Below are 21,881 nucleotides of genomic sequence, written 5' to 3'. Positions count from 1 at the left end.
GTCGCCAGTGGGGTGATATGTTCTGCGTGGGAGAGAGTGAATGATGTGCAAGTGGACTCTGCATTAATACAACTAACTCCGCAATTAGCACTAATCCCTCCAAAGACATGGGATGCCAGGGATGGATGTGAGCTTGGACACTTTAGAACATACCAGGCGTAATGAATGGTAAGTAATGGAAATTACCAACTGTCTTGTATTGTCAGCCTCGGTCAGTTATTTTACAGGGTATGATTCTGTCATTTCTGCTACAGTTGGCTGGCCATTATGCTTTGGACGGCATGAGACCATACACTTTAGATGCGCATCTAGCTCGGGAGATCAAGAGGTAAAATAGTAGAATATCATTTGTACTTACCTAAGTTTCCTTAGATACGATTCCTGGTTCGTTCTTTATTTTCCTTGGTCGAGTAGCAATGGTTGATAAGAGCACAGTCGAGTAAACATTGATGCATTGCCCTTATGTATGCTTGGCCGGCCGTTATAGAATTAGAACCAGCATGGATACGGTCCAGCCTACTCAAGCTAATTGGGCGAGACTTGAGATGACGTGTACATATGAAAAGAGATACTAAAAGCATTCACCTTAAAGGTGAATTGGTTCCTATGGAAGACCACAGTTAGCTATTACGGTTTTATGGCCTAAGAAAGGGATGATAGAAACCCCAACATTGGTGCTTTTCAACTTACAAAAAAAAATTTACAAGTCGAAGGTTGTACAACGAAGTGAAACGGGTTGTTAGGGTATGCTAATCAAAGAAGGAAGTTCGCGCTCATATGAATATAATCAAAAGCATAGGCCGGTAGTCGTTGCGTTATACCGGACGTCCCAAGACGCTCGGTCGAATATGCAAGAGTTGGGGTAATGGGTTTCCCCAGAGAAGGCAAGGACAAGACGGGTAAGACAGCGAATGGCCTGGTAAACGGGTAGAACAATCCGAGAAAAGAAAGAGAAGCAAAAAAAGGAGAGTAGGTACGTAGTTCGCGGTACGCTACCGTACCGGATCGTTGTTACAGCTGAGACGGAAAGGAAAAAGCAAGATAGAGTAACTAGTCGTAGAACAAGTTGACGAGATATCAGAAGCAAAGGAAACAGCCTACAACCAACCAGGTTCTAGCGTCGTATGTACACTATGTATTGTATGTACGTACGAAGTAATCCGTAATAATACGCACTCGACATGGGATGCAGGGCCAGACCATAACGCCAGCAGTCGAACGCGGAGCATGGGTAGACAACGCGGGAGGAGGTAGGTTACTATGTAGTCCTTTGCATAGTATATGTGGAGTAATGATAGAAGCTCAGCATATTCTATCTTTTGTATTGTACATAGAGGTAGTATGTGCTTCCATGCCCGTAATATTCTCGTGTTCGCAAAGCTCAATCACAGGTAGCCGTAGACAAGCATTTGACGGCATTACAGCCTATGAGCGTGCTAATTTACAAAGTGACAGGCAAGTGATAGACGCGCTCGACAAGATTATCAGGGGTCAAAACTTGACCAAACGGTTCCAAATCCGTGGAATAAGCAGGTGCTAAATCAAGAGAGGATAACGGACGAGGGTTCCCCTGAATACACTAAGGGAGCTAATAGTGAATGGAACTGGCCCGCTGTAATAGCTTGGCTTCTTGGCAGGGCAGGGCCTAGGTAGGTACCTTGCTGTAGCAAGGCCCAGGGAGGTTAGAATGGCAATCCCAACGGGGGGCGGGGCTCAACGGCAAAGGGATGGCGATGTGGTAGGTGACAAGCTACCGTTGAACTAAGCGACCTTAAGGAGGAGAGGTCTATGGAGAGCTCTCAATGGTCGTATCTTGATGCAATAAATATGTATCCCCACCGAGCATCTGAGATCATGACTATCGATTTGCTGAAGAAAGCCTTTGTTCTCGTCACTTAACCACGTACAATTCACTACGTACACTACCAACGTAGGATTTGGCATCTGCAAAGAGCCGCTTCTACGCACATTCGGCGCGTTAGCGCATCAGACAAGCGACAGTGGACGAACTGCGGAATGTGGACCAGTCACAAGTAATTTACAGGGAATATTAGCAGCATTTTAGTTGCTGGCAAACTGGGCTAGCCCTTTCTACAATAGGTACCTACATATGTAGTCTAAGTTGTCCAGACTCCAGGGGGGACTCATCTGAAAGAAGTGAGGCCTATCCCTACACTAAATAGGATATCTTAAAATGTGATGTCGAATAGGAAGCTATGGCAGCTATTCACAATGCCGATCTGACATGTTTCCCCAACTGTGCCTCCTATTCCAAACTGCTACACATCGGACAACATACCTAGTGCTGCTGTACATGTAACTATCTATGTCCCACGATTGAATAATTCGTATGTTGATTCGTACCCAAGGTAACCCCAAATGAGCCAAGGCGGATAATACCTGAGAAACGTTCAAGCCCGTCAGTTAGGCATTTATTCTAAATGATCGCTCATCTAGGTAGTAAGTACCAATCCCACCCCGGGTGATGTTGAAGTGCATATGCAAGGCACAACGTTGACAGACATGCATGGGACGGACCACCTAACAAGGACCCTCGACGATGACATTTTAGTCATGATCTGTTAGCCTCATTGAGAATAAAATACCACTCTTAAGAACAACTATTAAGACGTCTACGCGTATCACCAAGACCTTGACCTTGGCCTTGTACATATTACCAAGAGATATCGCTTATGATTATGCGCTCTCAACTCGACTGCAGGTCAACACTCCCCGTCCCCGGATTGCAGAGTCTGTGGGTGGAGGGCACAGACGATCATAGACTAGTGTAAGATCAGATATCGTATGCAGCCGGCTGGAACCCAATTGCTCGGACAGTGGACACGCAGAGCCCATAATCATAGTGTACTATATCCAATATCCAATGCCGAATTTCTGCATATTTGATATTTGATATCTTGCAAGGCATCTCAATACATACGCAATCCGTAACCAAGATAAACATATATCGGAGGCCCTTCGGAATATTCCATCGTCATTGTTTCATATTACCCTATAAGCCACTTACTGCATTTGAGCTATATACAAGCTCCCCTTGTTTTTAAGGGTCCTCTGATAATAGTCTCTGATAATAGCGTATGATGATTCCCTTCGCTTCGCTTCGAGAACGAGGGGAGTTTTGCAAACCCTTGAACTAGCAGGCGTCAGGAGTCAGGCATCAGGATGTAAGGACCAGCCTATTAAACTTGACAGGTGAATCTCGGCCCCTTCCGCAGTACATAGGTCGGGTTCTAAGGCAATATTTCTGAGGCTGCCCAAACATATCGTTGCCCAAGTATCGAGGAGACTTACCTTACCTGTCATATCGGTATCGACTTCACATGTTTCAAGGACGACATAGGGCGACATCCGCGCAGACGCAGGCGCAATCGATGCAGAGAACCCGACAAAATCACCCTTCCATTGACAAGTCGGATGCGACGGTGACCGACGTGACGGGACCTGCATCACCCCGGTCTGGAGAAAAAGGCAACCCTGCTTTGCGATGATCAACCAAAGCAATTCTTACCCAAGCCTTACCCATGCATGACCTTTTCAGGGGGAAAAGTAAAGCACGTGTTTCCACGCCGCTAGCAAGGTCTAAACATATACGGAGAGCCGAGAAGAAACGGGTTTCTTCATACTTTGGAACGGCTTTAATCTTCTAGTTACTACATACATATGTTAGGTATGTAATAATAGACTTGATATATTCCTCTCCATCCTTACACGAGGAGCTTTAATGAGCCGTCTAGTACTGCCATATCGCCAAATACACTGTAAATACCTACCCACCCCAAGTGCCCAAGGCCCTACAATCAAGCAATAGGAAATGATCAAAAATAAAATAAAATACCCAATGTAAAAACGCGCAACTAGCCCTAGTGCCATTAATAGTGCTGTTTTCAGCCTTTTACATACATATCACGCCAGTTTTAGCTGACCGAGGCGGAACATGGCGTCCCCGACGATTCGGGCGCCAAGCTTGAATTACAGTAGTAGTAGGATCAGAAGCCCAACTTGTTCCAAGATCTAGGACAGTAGCAGAACTACTACGTGGACCTTCAGTCACTTCCTAGCTAAACTTGACGGACTATCTTACCCATTACGTCTACGGATTATCACAATGCTAAATTGGGATATCGGGCTTAATATGAGCTCTCACTAGGATCTTCTGAAACTTAACGGCTTAGCAACTTAGCAACCTACCTCATCACAGCCGGTCAGGATCCCCGAAGAATTTCGAGAATATTCCCGACAGTCTGGGGTCCTCTCACTATCAGAAATGAGCCAACGCCAATTGAGGCTTTCGTCAGCTTTTGATAAGCCTTTAATCGTACGAACGGGAGATTTTGATAGCAAACATAGGTACCCATGCTTTGATGAAGTCCCACTCGCAGAGCAACGGCGGGAGAAATAGCCACAGCCAACAGCCACGCTAGGTATATGTATCATGGTTTCGGTTGGTCCAAAGAGAGAAGAAGAAGAAGAAGAAGAAAAAACTTGGAAAATCCCACCCGCCAAAACAAGATGAAAAAAGGAAAAGGAAACAAAGACCACTTCCGGCTAATTCCTCCTACACGCGTGTACAAGTCGCTGGTTGGTGCTCCACTCACCCGCCCTCGAATGCGATCGGCTCTCCGTGTATGCAAGGAGAATCACATCTCGGGGCTTGTGCCACTTTCAACGCACTTGCATATGATCACAGAATTAACAGTAGGTAGACGGCAGATTAGCTCCTCATACCTGATATTGCGTGCCGTGTTCTGCGTGTTAACTTCTACCGTACGCCTATAGGCTCATAACCGAGATTTGCAACACCTACATTATTTTTATTAGCTGCGGTACCTCTTAGCCAGCCACCTATGTAGGTATTACCCCAGATTTTTCTCTTGCCATTTTTCCACGAAAGACATAAAAGTTTAACTGCGACAGACACTTTAACAGGTAGGTACTTAACCCAACCTTCGTAACTGGCTCGAGTATTGAATGGCTGGTCCTCCACGCAAAACATATACGTAGGTAGGTAGGTATATCACAGCCCGGACTCCAATCAAGGAGGTTTCTGTCATTGTCGATATTAGTGGATTGTCCGTCATCGAGAAGATAAGTCCATGTGTGTACGGTATCCGGAAAGCGTGCTACTAAGGTTCTAACGCAAGGGAACGCTGAGGCTCAATTATCTCCGCATAACGGGAGGTAATATAGCTGGACTGTGCTCGAAAGCAATAAGCATAACACCACTACTGCACGATCTAGACCAGGAATCGTCTCGGTCGTTGGTAAGAGCTAACGCGTCAGATTAGGTATACGGGCCGCTTTTTTATCTTTTTATGAGTGGCCGGTTGAGAGGCGCTCTCTAGTGTAATTAGACAGTTCTACCTGAGACTTCGTGGCTGGTTGGATGTTGGATGTTGGTTGGCTGGCTATGTCATCCGAGGTGCGGCGAATTAAGACGAACCTCGGTGCTTCAAACCTAGCAAGTCAATCCAAAAGCTAGACTACGGCATTTTGGTAATTATCATCACAATCGTGACAGCTTGGCGGATTGTGCATTATGTATAAATAAACCCTGATTAGCTACCTATCATTACTTGTCCCACGACGAATTTTCGTAGGCTACTTGAACAACGTAGGACCAATATGACTGGGTGTATATACGAACTTATATTCGGTAACTAAAATGAGAGTTCGTAAACTTTTCTGCATGCCAAGTCCTTCACGCGTCCCTATCGACATCTCGATCTAAGATCATGCGTGGTGTAGTGTATGTATATGTATAATACACAATAATAAGCCGTGGGTGGAGCCATATCAACCGTGTCGTCGATCTCGCCCTATGCGGCCCCATATACCGGTAGCCCGAAAGGCTATTATATAGCTACCATGGTTTCCTCAGTTGAGGCTACACCAGACCTTCCAGGGCGTTAGACTTATTGCTTACAGAACGTATGATCCCGCGGCAGCCACAGCATTCGTACCTAACTTTCGAATTTGCAATTTCATCCGGCTGGCTCTAGCCCAAGAGTGGCTTTAATTAAGAACGTGAGATTAGCGCACGGCATCCCTAGCAAGACGTTGATATTACAGTTATATGTACAATATGGTACGCGGGAGATGTGATCCGATAGACAGCTAACAGTTTTTTTCATGTTGGCTTGAGTTTTCGCGTTGGGGAGATGAGGTACGAACTTGTCAGCCTCAAATGGCTTCAGCTCTTTGACTAGGAGTAGCCGCCACATAACTACCTGTTAGAAAACGCTACGGGATGGATACCCGGGTTCAACTAACAAATGACTATGTCTAAGGCAGAGCCGTGCGTTGCGGTACCAAATAGATACTAGGTAATCCAAATACATACATATCTTGGGAAAGCTGGAAACCAGTTGCGCATTTCCATGCCTTGCAAACCACCGCAAATGCTTTTTTGAGTTCTCGTGGCTGGGCTTACTCGTAATATCACCTTAGGGATTTGTATAAACCCTCTGTTAATCCCGATTCGTCGATGACAATGATAAAGGGACATGTCATTATTCCTTTTATTTGAAGATTCTGCGAGTAAAACCTACTATATACCTTATCAATGAAGGTAAGCTTAAGAATATGCTACACTATACTCGTTTTCTACATAACAGTAGACAAATCTTTGACTTTGTTTTCGATAAAGGCTCCCCTAGACATCACAGGATTACTACCTAGGTCTAGTTTAGTAGAGCACCTTTCCTAAACCTATTAGAAATAGGAAGTACGTCTTAGGAAACCTTCCACATACTTACTACCACGATAAAGTCAAGAAATCCAGGCGAATTCCAAGCTTTGTTTTACAATGTCCGTCCTCTATCAATCGTGGTCGCAGATAAACTGTAAGTAGCATGATCGCCCAAGTATACTCGTCTTGGAAATTTTCGAATTTCGATATAGTCCCTGGCCAGAACTACGCACAATCGAAGAAAGGCTTAAAAGAATAATACCATTTATTTCTGTATTGGGGCACTGCTATTCTCAACGGGAGCGTACGTATGGGTAAACGTAGAAGGGGAAAGCCATGCAGAGGACGTCAACACTATTGCAAGATATCGTCTATTCTAAAACCTAGGTTGTGTCAATGGTATCCGGTTTCACCTATAACCCCCAATTCAGGCACACGACCCAGTGGGAAGTAAGCTATAGTTAAACCCAGACATATTATAGAAGTTCTCTTACTTATAAGTTAAACTAAATAGGGAGTTATTAGTCGCGTAGATACATTTCTTTGGATGTCCTTAATTGGTAGAAGACCAGCTTCCTCTATATTTGCTTCTTAAGTTAATACGCTTGTAATCATCTCCTCAACTGTCACGAGGTGGAACCAAACAGCATGGAAGCAACACTTCGTTGTTCCGCGAGGAACTCTAACCTATCTAGCGAGCCCACGGCTCGTATATACATGTTCTTTGTTCTGGATGTCTCATCTAGAATCCTGACATCAACTACGGCCGGTAGAGTTGACACTATCATGAAGAAACATATGTAATGACGTAGGACAGATATTTTACAATAACCAAATACCTGTTTGTAGAATTTCATTGCTGAATGAATATATGAAGCTTTATCAATACCGAGAGTTTTGTTAAATCTCAGTTAAAGTAGTTGAGATGGCAGAATTCGATTACAGTAAGAAGGGAGCTTACTAATAAGAATAAGAATATATGTCCGTATGGAGTAGCTGGTCCGGTATAGCAGTGCAAAGCGTCTGTTATGGCTAATACAGTATAGAAATGTTGGCGATTATAAGGTATGAAGATTTTATGACGAAGTTTCCTAGGGGTTTGGTGGTAGAATTAACTGCAACCCTAAGTAACGACAATACTACAGCACTGCAACATAATATTAGAAAAATATTTTAATTCGTCCACAGTAGGTATTAGAGAATAATATATAAAACACCACATCAACGAGTGAAGTGTTCATCCAAGAGGACGTCATAATACCGCAGTTAGATGAATAAATGTAAGTTGCGGTTCAAAAGCCGATGTTGGTGATATGCCAACTCAAACTTACTGCATGTTGGGAAACATGAAGATCGAGACTGGATGTGGTTTGTAAGGAGGAGCTCGGCATATGCTTCGTTCGCTTTCGGTTACAAGAAAGGCGTACAGCTACCCCACCCTTCCGATGGCCGGATCACTTCATCGACTAGATAATCTTTGCTCATCAGCACATGTCGTAGGTAGTTCAATACAGATAGTAATTGAGTAGGTAGTACTCTTATTCTACCTGACATATAGAAACTGGCTAAAATGGCAACTTCTATACCCGAAGCGCTTCGGAATGTCAAGGCCTTGACCTTTGATGTTTTTGGCACGGTTGTGGACTATCGCTCGAGTGTCCACCAGGAACTCGTGAAGCGTGCCCGGGAGAAGACGACGTCTCCGACCTTCGGCACGTTGCCCGAATCATCGCAGGCTCGCCTAAAAGCGATGACTGACGACGATTGGGCCACGTTTACACAGGAATGGAGGACGACCTACTACGTATTTACACGGGAATTCGTGCCTGGCAAGTCGGAGTGGAAGGATATTGATACTCACTTCTACGACGCTCTGCGGGAACTGCTAGACAAATGGGGACTGTCCGGCATCTACGCAGACGACGAGGTGCGATCCATAAATCAGATCTGGCACAATCTCAAACCGTGGGATGACTCCGCGGCAGGCATCCAACGACTAGGAACCCGATTCGTCACATCGACGCTGTCCAATGGCAACCAATCCATTCTCAAGGATCTCAACGAGTACGGGCGCCTAGGTTTCCGGAGAATAATATCAACTGCCGACTTTGGCGCTTATAAGCCGCACCCGAGCACATATTTGGGTGCAGCTAATGCTCTTGGGTTCCGGCCCGAGGAAGTGGCTATGGTTGCGGCTCATCTGGGGGACCTTGCAGCAGCACGGTCGAATGGTCTTAGAACGATCTACGTGGAGCGGCCTAGGGAAGAAGCTTGGGGCGTCGAAGAAGACCGCTACAAGGAAGCTCGGGAATGGGTTGATATATGGGTTGCCCAAGGCGAAGATGGCTTTCTCGAAGTAGCAAGGAGACTCGGTATATCCGAGTAGAATGTGCGTAAACCCACGTATATACTTAGTTGATCGAATATGAAACCAGGGATTTATCATTCTAGCTATTTCTTCTTTACGGTCAAGTGAGGATGACTAGTAACCTAACTAATCTCATTCGAGGGCTTACGAGGTTCCGAACCCGGGTGCCCGGATAGCTTCTAGGCTGTCAATTTAATCGCAGTCGCAAGAGGTAAGAAGCCTGAAGGTAGCGGTAGTGCGGCATACTTAAAACGTTTCGCGATGCTTAGGGGAGGATACTTACTTGGGTAGGGAGTAGGTAATTTAGTCTGCAAATTGCGTCGAGCACATGGTAACATTGATTCTTGAACAAGGTGTTTTAGTGATGCCTATATTAATATTTGCATAGCTTATCATAATGGAACCTATATAGCAGACGGATCGTGAGCCGTCACGTATGGGCTATTTTACTGTCTATGCGAAGTCGAACATCTCGGCTTATATGGTCGGTCTTAAAAGTGACTGTAACTTAAACGGTGCAACGATAGATCTTTAGATTTGTTGCCGTTTTTGCCTTTTGAAGACCTGGACCCTCATACGCTCCACCCGTGGTCGAATATTAAGGTCGAATATTAAGGATGATAATCTCCGGGGACTGGGAATGGAAACATCTCTATAGGGGATAATAAGTAGTTTTCTAGTTATTAAACTTCGGGAAACTCTGAAGGTCTAAGAGAACCAAATAGAGACGTCCCTCCCAAAGGAGAAATCGGAGACGGGATAGTTTGCTGCCCTGCATCTCGTCACATCGGCCAACGTCTAAAGTAGGTTTAGATGTGAGTAGCACGGGCATAGGCGGGGACCAGTTCCATAGCAACTCTGCACAAGCCATATACCAGAGTTATACCATAAGAGGCTTGCTTCATCTGTACGACTTTACTCATTCGCGACAGGCGAATTTGCGCATATGCGGTATCGCAAGTTAAGCGCCGCTAAGTTCTGTACGCATTCTGTACGCATAACATATTAACATATGGACCACGGCGCGCGCCCCTCCACACCAATTTTTGAGGGGTCCAGGTCCTGCCAAGACGAGAAAAGTCCTTGCGCCTGTGAAACGTAATCAAAACGGTGATTGGGAAAGTGACTGGAGATCAGCGAGCGTGACGGTTAAGATGGAATACCTCCATGTGAATTACCTACGCCGCACGCATACGCCGCGTATATGGTAGACTTTCACCTCTCCTAGGCTGACCAATGGTAAAGGTGACGAAGATGACTGTGGACGATCAAAAGGGTAAAAACTTCCTAACCGAAGTGCGTGCCAGGAGATACGCGACGATGCTTATTCGTTGTTTCTATTGATGGCCTGTAGGTATGGTAACATTGCTGCGGAATGAAAGAGTCTGACGGAGGGATTCATCGTCGACCTGTGGAAATGTGAACTGTGTCTTGATTTGACTTGACTTGACTTGGAAGTTATACCTAACCCAGTCGTTTAAATTGTTGTTTAAAGCTACAGTGCTTGGTGATTGACCTGCATCACTTGTTGGGAATAGGGATATGGATAGGATATGCATCTGGCATTTGTCTTCGAGTTCGGCGAGTGCCGTATAAGCTGCTGTCTTATCTTTTGATGCCTACTCTTGGAACAACTCTAGTGTCATACGAGAGAACCGTCAAAGACTTTTTCATTCCGTATTGGACAGTATCTCCGGACCTGTGAACCTGGGAACCTAGCGACCTCGAGACAGATTACAGGGAGAGAGAGACGCCGATATACTTGCGGTCATAGTAGCAACGATAATTGCAAGGTATACCAGTGCATTTCCACCTTTAGACGCAGCGAAAACCGGACGCAGCAGCTCTCTTCGAGCTCAGAGTTCGGTGTTTGAGACTGTGCTTTTGTACGCACATTGGTTGTTGAGCCTCAGTTGTTTTAAGAGCCGCCAAGTTGAAAAAAAAAAAAAAAAAAAAAACCATTTGTTCTTAGACACACCGAAAAATCAATGCATCCTTTCGGTAAGAAATCAAGGATGATTTATCGCGCAGAGTTCGATGATGGTATATAGAAGAGTAAGTATATACCCAAGGTAAGCAATCGGAAGAATACGAAGAAACAGGAAAATAAAATTACTTAAAAGTAAAGACAGGCACGTGCTGATAGTTCTGCTTGATTGCATCACTTTCGGGGTTTGTTATGACACTCTATGACTTATGACTTCAGATTAAGTTGTATTGCGTGGTAATTGACGGGAGAGAGATGTATGAGGTCGAGATATTTACGGTTGCGGTTTGTATTAGTCCAGTCGTATTAGTCCAAGACGTTATATGTAATACTTGAAGATATACCTAAAAGTATACCTAAAGGTAAGTACCTAAATTAAGTACTTACCTCGCATAGGTAATCCGGGTACTTGACGTATGTATGTACACCTACCTAAGGTTAAGTTCCAATGCATGTACCTTTACAGAGAGAAGGAAGTAAAAAAAAACCTCTCTGTAAATGCGGATCAGTTTACCGTCTCGTCGCTTCTGGTTTTGAAGCGTTAAAAGTATTCGCATCGCATCCACGCCCGCACCAAAAGTATTTTTTCCCTTCCTTCTTCCTTTTTCTTTTCCCATCCCTCTTAAAAAGGGCACATGATTCCGCTCTCTTTTTTTACCACGTCTAAATGCAACTATCATATATGATCAACCACCTAACCTAGCATTAAGTACCTTAATATTATAGAATAAATACAACCTTGCATGCTCAACCTTATTACCTTTGGACAGCATTTCAATATCATTTCAATCTCGTCAACGTGGTTCCACATTAGTTCAGACAGAAATCGACAAGGTTAATGGTTACTGATTTGATCCTTGCTTTTACATACACGTTGGATACGTTGGGTACGATACAATTCAGTTACAATTCAGTTACAATTCGGTTCCTGAGTGGAACTCGGCTCAGCCCAGAGAGGCGTCGCGGCGTCAACAAGGTAACATAGCGACAAACAAGCGACAGACAAATCGGTCGAACAACAACGGTTTTAATAATAGTTTAAGGGGTTAAAAGTAATAAGACTTGCGAAGCACGGCTTTATATAACGACCGAGCTGTAGTGTATTTTATCGTCAACTCCACAAGAGCTACCCCCCTCGCCCCTTGGCAAGCTTGTCTAGGTTTGGTCCCTAAGTTCGGTCCTTAGGTCCCAGGTTAACTAACAAGTTAATTCCCAGGTCCCATAGTAGTGGTCTCTGCTCTTCTCCCATCTCCCAGCGCCACCTGTGCTATTACACCGGGAGTACATAGTAGCTATTCATTGGTCGGCTGTTTTGACCAAGGACTCCAGGATAGCCATTAAAAAGTCCCCAGGGTCTACGCCAGGGAAACATTGGCTTTGGGTCGCTCTCCACCTCCGCTTCGCCAATTCAAAAAAAATAAAAATAAAAAATAAAAAAATAAATCAATCATCCCGGCAACGGGTACTGTACCGCACCTCCGGCTAGCAACAAACCCAGCACTACCTAGCACTACCAATCCTCGCCCAATCCTCTCCCATCCCAGCTTTCTTACAGGTTCCTTAGGTTCCTAGGTTCCCTCAACTATAATCGGAGTCTGGAATCTCCCTATCTCATGCACTACCATACGCTACCCTACAATACCCTACATTAGAGAGGTACCTTACCTTACCTTACCTACCCTACCTGTCTACGCTTAATTTTCTACATAGAGCTCAGGCCCTCTCAAAATCTCAATTCTCCACAATCCTCTACAAGGAACACTACCTCGTCTCCTGCTCCTTGCTTCCCTCTTCTCCTTCTCCGTTTTTTGTCTTGAGCTAAAAAGTACGGACGTCGCTGCGATCAATACAGTTCTTCTTACTCCTCATACTTTCTCTCCGACGAATTGAACTCGCCCCTCTCCCTCCAATCTCATCTGGGTCGACTCTCCCTCTAATAAAATAAAATCACCTCAACACGTAGCCGAATACCTACTTCGGCCCGACCAACTTGGCCACTTCGCCTACTATACCTGTGCTGAGTCTAATATATCAGCTCTCGAGGATTTTATTTTGCTTCCGTCTCCATCTCTCCATCACACCTGGTAAACCAAAAAAATAACAAAGAGTATTATTACTTGGTCCTGTGCGACCGCTTCCAAGTTAACAACATGGCGGGAAAAATGGTGCTTTATAAACTGGTGGTCCTCGGTGACGGTGGTGTCGGTAAAACAGCTTTGACAATTCAGTTATGTCTACAACATTTCGTCGAAACTGTGAGTTTTCGCCCCCCTAAAAGTAGATTATGCTCGCGACTGCTCCCATATTAGCTTTGTACTCTGCGCGCGCGACCAATACCTGGAATACAGTTGCTAACGATTCCTATGATATAGTATGACCCGACGATTGAAGACTCGTACCGAAAACAAGTTGTCATAGATGGCCAGGCTTGTATGTTGGAAGTATTGGATACCGCCGGCCAAGAAGAATACACAGCTTTACGAGACCAGTGGATTCGAGATGGTGAGGGTTTCGTATTAGTTTATAGTATTTCGTCTCGGTCATCATTTTCCCGAATCAAGAGATTTCATCACCAGATTCAACGGGTAAAAGAATCATGCTCAGCATCACCCACATATCCTGGCTCGCCGATATCTACAATAACGCCCCCAAGTGCCGTACCGATTATGCTAGTTGGTAATAAGAGCGACCGGGTAACGGAAAGAGAAGTTTCTACCCAAGAAGGTCATGCTCTAGCGCGGGAATTAGGTTGCGAGTTCGTCGAAGCGTCGGCCAAGAACTGCATTAACGTCGAGAAGGCTTTCTATGACGTCGTTAGGATTCTACGCAGACAGCGACAACAAGCGTCTCGGCCGATGCCGCAAACCGGCCGCCCACGACCTCAAAATGGAGAAGCTCCCAACAGGGAACCTGGGGATAGGTATAGGAGGAGCCGCCGAGCCGGAGGTGGAAACGGACGCTGCGTCATATTATAGATGGCGTCATATCCTTAGCATTACATGCGCTCTCGCGCGTTCACGACCAGCATTCTGATGACGAATTTGCTCCAGTGTTTGGTTGCGTGCTCCAAGCTCTAATACGATCCCCGAAATGATGACAACATCAAGCATGCACGCATACGACAGCGCACTTTGGACCATACTGTGTTCATACAACATACTTCGGAGGATTATTATATACCTCTTCTTACATTGCACTCCATACATCTACTAGCTATCGAATCGGCGAATGGCGTACGAAAAAAAAGCGGCATTATTGGGCGCAAGTATCTTGGTTACCCCGAGTAGGGATGAAGATGTGTTTTGTGGGCAAGCTGGGTGGACGGCTACGTTGGTGTTCCGGAGTCTTAGGGCGTGCCTTGCCCTCAGGCCAATATGAGTTTTGTCAGTCACGTCTCGGGCACACCATGAAGACGTTTATATTGTTATCGAATATGTGTCGGATATGTGTTCACCATCTGTCGATTTCTGTTTTGGAAATCTTGCAACAAAGAAAAAAGCGCAGCTGTCTGATAACCATGCTGAGGTTTCAGGTCACCTGGTTTTCTTTACCTCGAGCCCAAAACTGTCATTGTTACTCGAACCTATCTATCATAGAGCCTATGCATGCTCAGAATTGATCTACCCACTTGACCACATCTTGATTGCTTTGATGACTGATTTGTGGACCGTCGACCACCCGTTTCGTGAATTATTATTATGTACCATACTGCCATACTGCCCTTGCTAGGAATATATTTCCCGAGTCCTTCCAGACGTTCGTTACCCCTTGACGCCTCCTAGATAATCCCAGCCGCCTTATAATTACCAAGCCCCTTCATAAGTCGTAAGAGGCTACCCAATAATTCAAAATTTCCACTACGCCCTAGGTACTCCAGTCGCTAATCCTTCGAAACACATGGAAAACTACTAACGTGTGCCAGGGCATTACGCGGAAACCGGACCGGGGGGGTTCGAGGCCAAAACGGCCCATAATCCGTAGTCTAATCCCGGGGCCTATGTACCTACATATGTAGTAAAAACTGCGAGAAGAAAAAAGCATAGGTATCTACAACTACCTTAACCTGCAATGCACGAGCAAACACTTGTAATAAAGATAAAGATAATAAACGGTGGTGACCTTAGCGAGGATTTGCAAGCAGAGCTTAGGTGAAGGAGCTTGTCAAGATTTGTTTTGATGGACCGGCGAGGAAGTATGCAATCTTGGTGGTTGGGTTTGCGGGTTGCGAATAGAGTGGACTTTTTAGTGCTAGGAACAGAATAATAGTTCATAGTTGGCATTAATAATGGATAGCTGTACATAGGTAGTGTACATACATAGGTAGCTATGTATGTCCATATGTAGTGTATGTATGTGTGTAGCGAGTGCGGACGGGTTCCACGTCACCAATCAAAAAACGTCTAGGCCCGGTCTCAAAACAGTCCAGGCTTTTGAATAAAGGTCGCAAGCTTTGTGGGGAACCCTTTTGTCATTAGGCACCAACTCCTTGTAGTTGGTATTAGACCAACATGGTGTATTGTAGGTACCTTGTTCGAGTAGGCTCTGGTACGGTAATAAGGCGACCCTGTTCTTACTCGGCATCTAAACCGACGCTGCGCTACCGCTACCGCTACTAGGAACTAGGAACTAGGAAGCGAAACAAGATATTGCCGGGAGATCATCATAGCCCGAGCAGCGACGTTATATTAACGCGGGAGACATAGTGTAGGTAGTAGTTTGGTATCACGGGGGAGCGAACTCGTTCTTCATTATGTGCTATACCTATGCTATGCATGGATGCATGTATGTACATACATGCGTCTGAAGCGGCAAATACTATCTATCTATCAGTTTGGGGCTGGAGCCATATTACCTTAGGTACCTAGGTAGGTAGGTATTATAATATCTGTAACTGGCGATATTTCGGCCGTGTTTACATACTTATTAGCCGCGCAAGCTCACTAATCATATAATAATAACCGTGGCTAGGTAAGATACCTATGTACTTACCTACCTATCCACGAATGTAAATCCTCGACGGTGACGTGACGGCATCCGATATGTCGGCGCCAGCATCGAGTCTGGGCACGGGTAGATGCTGAGGAGGGAAGTATTGGCATGTTTACTTTTAGTTCTCATGTACCGTATAACTACTATAACTGTTAGGCATGTACTTCTATACGAGTACAACGCGTGTACGACCTGTCAGCGTAAAAATCATCGAATTACTATGATCCTATTACCGCGGCAGCTGTTGTAATACGTATATACTTTGGGGTATGTAAGCTGCTCATCTGCCCATTTACTCGTGTACTCTAACCTTGCACCTTGCACCTTGCACCCATCGGTAGTACAATACCTACCAGGTATGCTACCTACATGCAGACTATGGATTATGACATAGCTTAGTTAGATATGTACATTAGGTAGGGAGCGTAGCCAATACCATGTTTACGAGCGGACCTGTCTTCGGTACTCGTTGCTCTATGTAGGTGTGTCCTACATACCTTAGGTATGTAGCAGCGTAGCTCACCTTGGACCTAAGGTAGGTACATATGTAAGTATGATTGCCTGCCGGTACTTGCATACAGGCATGTATGTATTAATATGCTGTGGCCGCAGAAGAGGCCGCTTGAACTTCTTGTCGCATGGTCTCGTATGTATGTAATGTTAGGTGAGTCGCTCTATATACATACAAGGACGTGTATACCCATGGATAAAGATAAAATTTACCTATACAAAATATATAGTTACTACATACCTCGTATAGTTCCGCGGCGCCGCAAAGGTAAGCTGTCTCTATGTAGGTGGCTAACAGGTACATACTCAGCATAGGTAAGTCCGAGCAATATGCCAAGACTCATAAGAGAGGCGGAGGGCGGAGAGATTCTCGGGTTACCTTTATTGAATTGGCATTAGTTTTACCTTTTCTAACCCTCCCTCTCGCTCATGAACCACTCACTATTAGAGTTAAACGATAGCCGGGACTAAAAGATGTAATATTACGTTTTACCACATACTTCGGGCTTCTTTTTTCTACTTATTTACTTACTTACATATTAGTACGACACCTAAACCAATCGATCCATGCAGATTGTACAAGGGTGTCTTCCCGGACTGGAGGATCTACCAGGTAGGTGAGAATAAGGTAATCATTTCATATCCAAGGGGCTTTGCGTATTCCGCAATTTCTCGGGTCCTGACTTGCCTGCCGGAACGCGGAAATTCAACCCGAGGTGGCACGGCTTGCGTGCAGTCCGTGTCCCTTGTGCTCTTGTGTTCCTTGTGTTCCTTGTGTCCCTTGATATAACGGACACGATCTTGGTGCCAGAATCTGATAACTGTGGGAGTATCTCCTGTTAAGGCGACCTAGGCAAGCATGTTACCATTTTACCTGAGGAAGGTCGAAGCTAGCCTATCAACATCTCAACTCCTTAATAGGCTCCCTAACAAGTTTACTTAATGTAGGTATCACACCAATGCATGTACCTACTTCTAGTCTACATAAACACGGAATACATACATACACAGCACACAACACGCAGCCTAAGCCTTGTCAGTCTTAGTCAGTTCGGAAACACTCATTGAGCTAGGATCGTCGGGTTAAACTGGGCATACTGGGTAGTTGGGATGATGCCGAGAATTTTGCGTTCCGCTCTTCTGGGACACGCTACCGGTGGACTCCAGAACCGGCGCGACTGTTCGCTATATACAAGACATGACCCAATTCATATTTCTACATACGACTGTCCCGGTATTCGTCCCTTACCCACGAGCTTGTACGTCACTGAATACCTCTAAATACTGAATACTACGTCTGACAACAGGCCGGAGAGAGTCCGCAGTAACCCCCCTACGCTGGGTAATCTTACCACGTTTCATTAATAGCGAACCGCGAAAGGATGGGAAAGTAAAAAATTACGCGTTACCAACTTCGTAACATTTTTAAAATGGTAAGTAGCCTTGTGGGGGTTACCGAGCCAAAGCGGAAGGTCGAGCGTTTACTACACTAACTAGGTATTCTAATGAAAACAGCAAAACAAGCGAAGTGAAGGGGAGAGCAATGATAGAATAAGGAGCAGAAGGAAATTTTCCATACCGTCAAGGGTCTCTTTTCCATCATCAACCTTGCATTAGGTATACCCGTTAGGACTAGTCGGCGTACACTAGGGAAGCACCTCAACACCATTCTATAAGCCCTGTCACTCATCACTGGGTTAAGTCTCGTTGCCAAGTTTTTGTGTCTTGTCGCCTTTCCTCAACTCGGTAGTTAGGATACCTACGAGCCATAGCAGGCTTCACGCACCCGTTGATGGCCGCAGATTACTTTCTGGGCAATACTCAATAGTTTGTCCGGCACGTGTTTCAACTCCCGCGCCTAATATTTCCACATACGGATCGTACCCGAGGATGTAGGGTTCGAACCCCCCCTGTGACCTCTAGCCGTCTTCACCGAATGAAAGATTCTTCATGGCGTGAAATCCCTTTCTATGTACTTCTTGCAGACTTAGTGCTGACATATAATGCGAGAACATCGAGCTCTATCTCTGCCAGATCTCAGCCCAGGTTTGAGCACCATCATGTCCCCTTTCCCATATATATATACGGCCATGCCCAAATACACAAGGCGGCTCTGAAAACCCCCTTCGCGGCCAGACAAGCATTGTCCCCACGGCAGGGCAAGCCCTTGACGCCGGACGACCGGTCCAAACGCGTGGTTATACCAACCCCACAGCTCAATCTTCCCAATGCCACGGACGCGGTTTAGGGGTCTAGCCTCGCTAATCCTGCTCCTACAGGCAATATCCTCCTAGTGTAGCTCTCGAATATTCGTAATCTCTTGCGGTGGGACCATACTACTACATAGCAGTTACAAAGGGCAACTTAGGTAGCATCCCCATCCTTCACATCGTTGGCTGCTTTCTTTCCCCCCACACGTCCCACGTTGGCTTGAGCACTATGTATCTGCACATAACAACGCTTAGCGTACATCGGAACCGAAAAAACAACTCGAGGACGTAGGTACATAGTATGTCGAGAGTGGGCTGGCTGCTCGGGAGCACGTAGATATAACAGGTATCTAAGCAGGCGAGCATTACCACATTAGCACGTGGTACATGCTTACGGTGTAGGGCACATCGCCGTCTACAAAGGGACAGCAGCGTCTACCGTTTCAGTCGCGCTGCAGAAACGCTACGGTTGTCCCATGGTCTATGTATCTGGCTGGTTTAACCAACATCTGCCGCGGGATTCCAGAGAGAGAACTCTTAGAGGAGGGTAAGGAAAGGTTTCCTTTTTTTTTTTTCTTCTTTTCCCATCCTCTGAATCCGTGCGCCGTTTCTCCTTCCTTTCTCGGCCGGGCCGTCCCGTCTCCCACTTATCGACCGGTGTGCGAGCAAGCGAAAACTCAACCCAGGGGTCGCGATCCTTCCCGACAGCGAGCCTGTGCTGGTACGTGCGTGTGTGCGCGCGGGCGAGCGCAGCTTCGACGTCGGCATTTACGGTACCTAGGTAGGTCCTCGATGGTTTTTTTTTTTTTTCCCATTCGTCCATACTGCCCGTCTGTCCGTCCACGAATAGGGTCGAGTTGTTTTACGCCGAATAAGCGGAATAATTGTCGAAACTTTTTTTTTTGTCCTTCCTACCGGCGAGGGATTATCGCCGACTTCCTTCGGGGATTTTTTTCTTGTCTTGTCTTTTAAGCTTGTGCGCTTGGACACCGCGTGGCGGTTGGTAAGAGAAAATGCCTACAAACCCTTTTTTCAGTGCGGCGCAGATCCGTTCAGTCGGCAACGCCACATTCACTCTCTTCGACCGTAGAATTTCGGGCCTAACGGTCGGCGTTTTCGCTGCATGAGAAACTTACCCCCCTAACGTAAGGGAATCCAAGCCATGTTTATGCTTTAGCTGGGCGTGGGATTGTGTCTTGGGATTTTCGAGTCTTCTCGCGGGGGTCGCTTTTACCTTATGCAGTAGGTCTTGCGTACTGTAAACTAGAGAGTGTTCGTGCCGCCAACGTTGGTGTCTCCCGATCCGTATCATGAGCGGTGATCTTAAGGATCTAGGAGAAGTCGTGATCCCATTTCCCCTCATTATATCAAGATATATCTGGATCAAGCATGCAGGCAAGAGCCGGTTAATCCCAACGCAGGGAAAGATACATATTCCAAATATAGACCCCCTATAAACAGGTTCCTTAGCCAACCACTTTGAGCGTCCCCCATCTTTGCCCATTTCCAGGCCCGGAAGATTCACCTTACATAAATGGGATGTATATACGTACGTCACGTTGCATAAGTGGCTGGCAATATGGCATGCCTCCCACACCTCCCCCACGGCTGTCGAATCTGCATTCCTCTACGTGGGTGGTCGTCCCCTGGAAATCTATCTAGATATGAGACTCCTTTACCTGCAGGGAGAATGATGTTGTTCATGCAGAGTAAGCATTAAGCGTGTTTGCCATAGGCATTTACTCCTTCTAGAATGCGGAGTGCATCCAATACATAGATCTAGGGTTTAACCCCTTTCTCGTCTTCCTTCACACTTGACAAATCCGGAGCTTGTGTATCATTGCCTACCTGGGCAATACTTCCGGAAGAGAATAGTAATCTGTTATAACGTCGAATCTTAAGATCGATACAACTCCGCGATGTTAGCTCCGGTAGTCATGACTCCCAGATATGGTGTGTCTGTTATATATACACGTATTCAGTCTTGTAGAAACTCGTCTCCGTCAAAGCTACATCTCGAAGACACATCCGTAACTCAATGCCTAGTGGATCCTAAACTGTGACTGCAGGACACACTAGAAAAGGCCAAGTATAAACATATCTGTTTAATACTAAATGCATTGAAGTCTACAGCTCCCATTATGCGAGACTGCCACGTTTAATTGATCAAGAAGGATAAGTATAAGTGTAAATAGCAAGCTTATATTAATTATGAAAGGCCACATTCTCTCTCGATAGATATAATATCATTCCCATGGTATCACACATAATTATAAATTCACCCTTACGATTCACGTTTTCAAAGCACAAACCATCATAGGACGTATCATACAAGTTTATAGCATACATATAAGCAGCAACAAGACATACTAAAAAGATCCCCTTGTCCTCAAATCGAACAGTTATAAAAAGAGTTTCTATATTGGTGACTGGTCTATACGCTGTGCGAATGTATATAGGTAAGATTTCCATCAGTTTAAGGAGCCATATCGTAGGACACTTAAACTTACGAAAGACACCCACGATATTGACTAACGGTACATGAAGTACTGTTAATACTCGACTAAGATTCTATTCATTCGCATGTAAATTAGTTAGTTATCCAAGAGAATAAGCGGAAATTTCTTCGATTCCAAAATAGGAGACGTGGAATAGTAGGTAACTCCCCCCCCCCCCCCCTCCACGAAGGAACAACATTGCTCAGGGGAGAAATTATTATTCGCGGAGCAATACTCAGTATATATGACGAGATAAACGTAGATGGCGTAAAAATAACTTCGTCGTTCCGCAAGAAACTCCAAGCCTAACCCGTGGGAGATCGTGGCTACCGACCTTCGTGGGCATGGGTACTAAAAGTATCCTTTGTTCTTGATGTCTCATCTCATCTAGAATCCTAACGGGGTGTATATACATACAAGTACCCAAGGTACCTATCTGTGCTACGATTAATATATGATACTAAGAACCGGTCCATACGTGATTTCGTAGCTTCCATTATAAGAAAGGGGAATGGGGGGGGGGGGGGGGGGGGGGGGGGGGGGGGGCGGGGGGGGGGGGGGGCGGGGGGGGGGGGGGGCGGGGGGGGGGGGGGGGGGGGGGGGGGGGGGA

General features: G+C 45.6%; 2 protein-coding genes across 2 annotated transcripts; both read left to right on the top strand.

Moving 5' to 3' along the window:
* Positions 1–8,195: 8,195 nt before the first annotated feature.
* Positions 8,196–9,226, top strand: F5Y00DRAFT_225585 (haloacid dehalogenase). Its single transcript, XM_048006185.1, has one exon. The coding sequence runs from the start codon at positions 8,280–8,282 to the stop codon at positions 9,093–9,095; it is 816 nt and encodes a 271-aa protein (XP_047869075.1). The 5' UTR covers positions 8,196–8,279; the 3' UTR covers positions 9,096–9,226.
* Positions 9,227–12,508: 3,282 nt separating this feature from the next.
* Positions 12,509–14,196, top strand: F5Y00DRAFT_133308 (ras-domain-containing protein). The gene is made up of 2 exons (XM_048004240.1): positions 12,509–13,319; positions 13,437–14,196. Exons 1-2 carry the CDS (start codon positions 13,215–13,217, stop codon positions 14,037–14,039), a joined length of 708 nt encoding a protein of 235 aa, XP_047869074.1. The 5' UTR covers positions 12,509–13,214; the 3' UTR covers positions 14,040–14,196.
* The last annotated feature ends 7,685 nt before the right edge of the window (positions 14,197–21,881 follow it).

Source organism: Daldinia vernicosa, assembly GCF_022497035.1.
Source record: "Daldinia vernicosa strain CBS 139.73 unplaced genomic scaffold F5Y00scaffold_4, whole genome shotgun sequence".
Lineage (NCBI taxonomy): Eukaryota > Fungi > Ascomycota > Sordariomycetes > Xylariales > Hypoxylaceae > Daldinia > Daldinia vernicosa.
The sequence above is the reverse complement of the archived record's forward strand: the minus strand, read 5'-3'. Positions and strand labels throughout refer to the sequence as shown.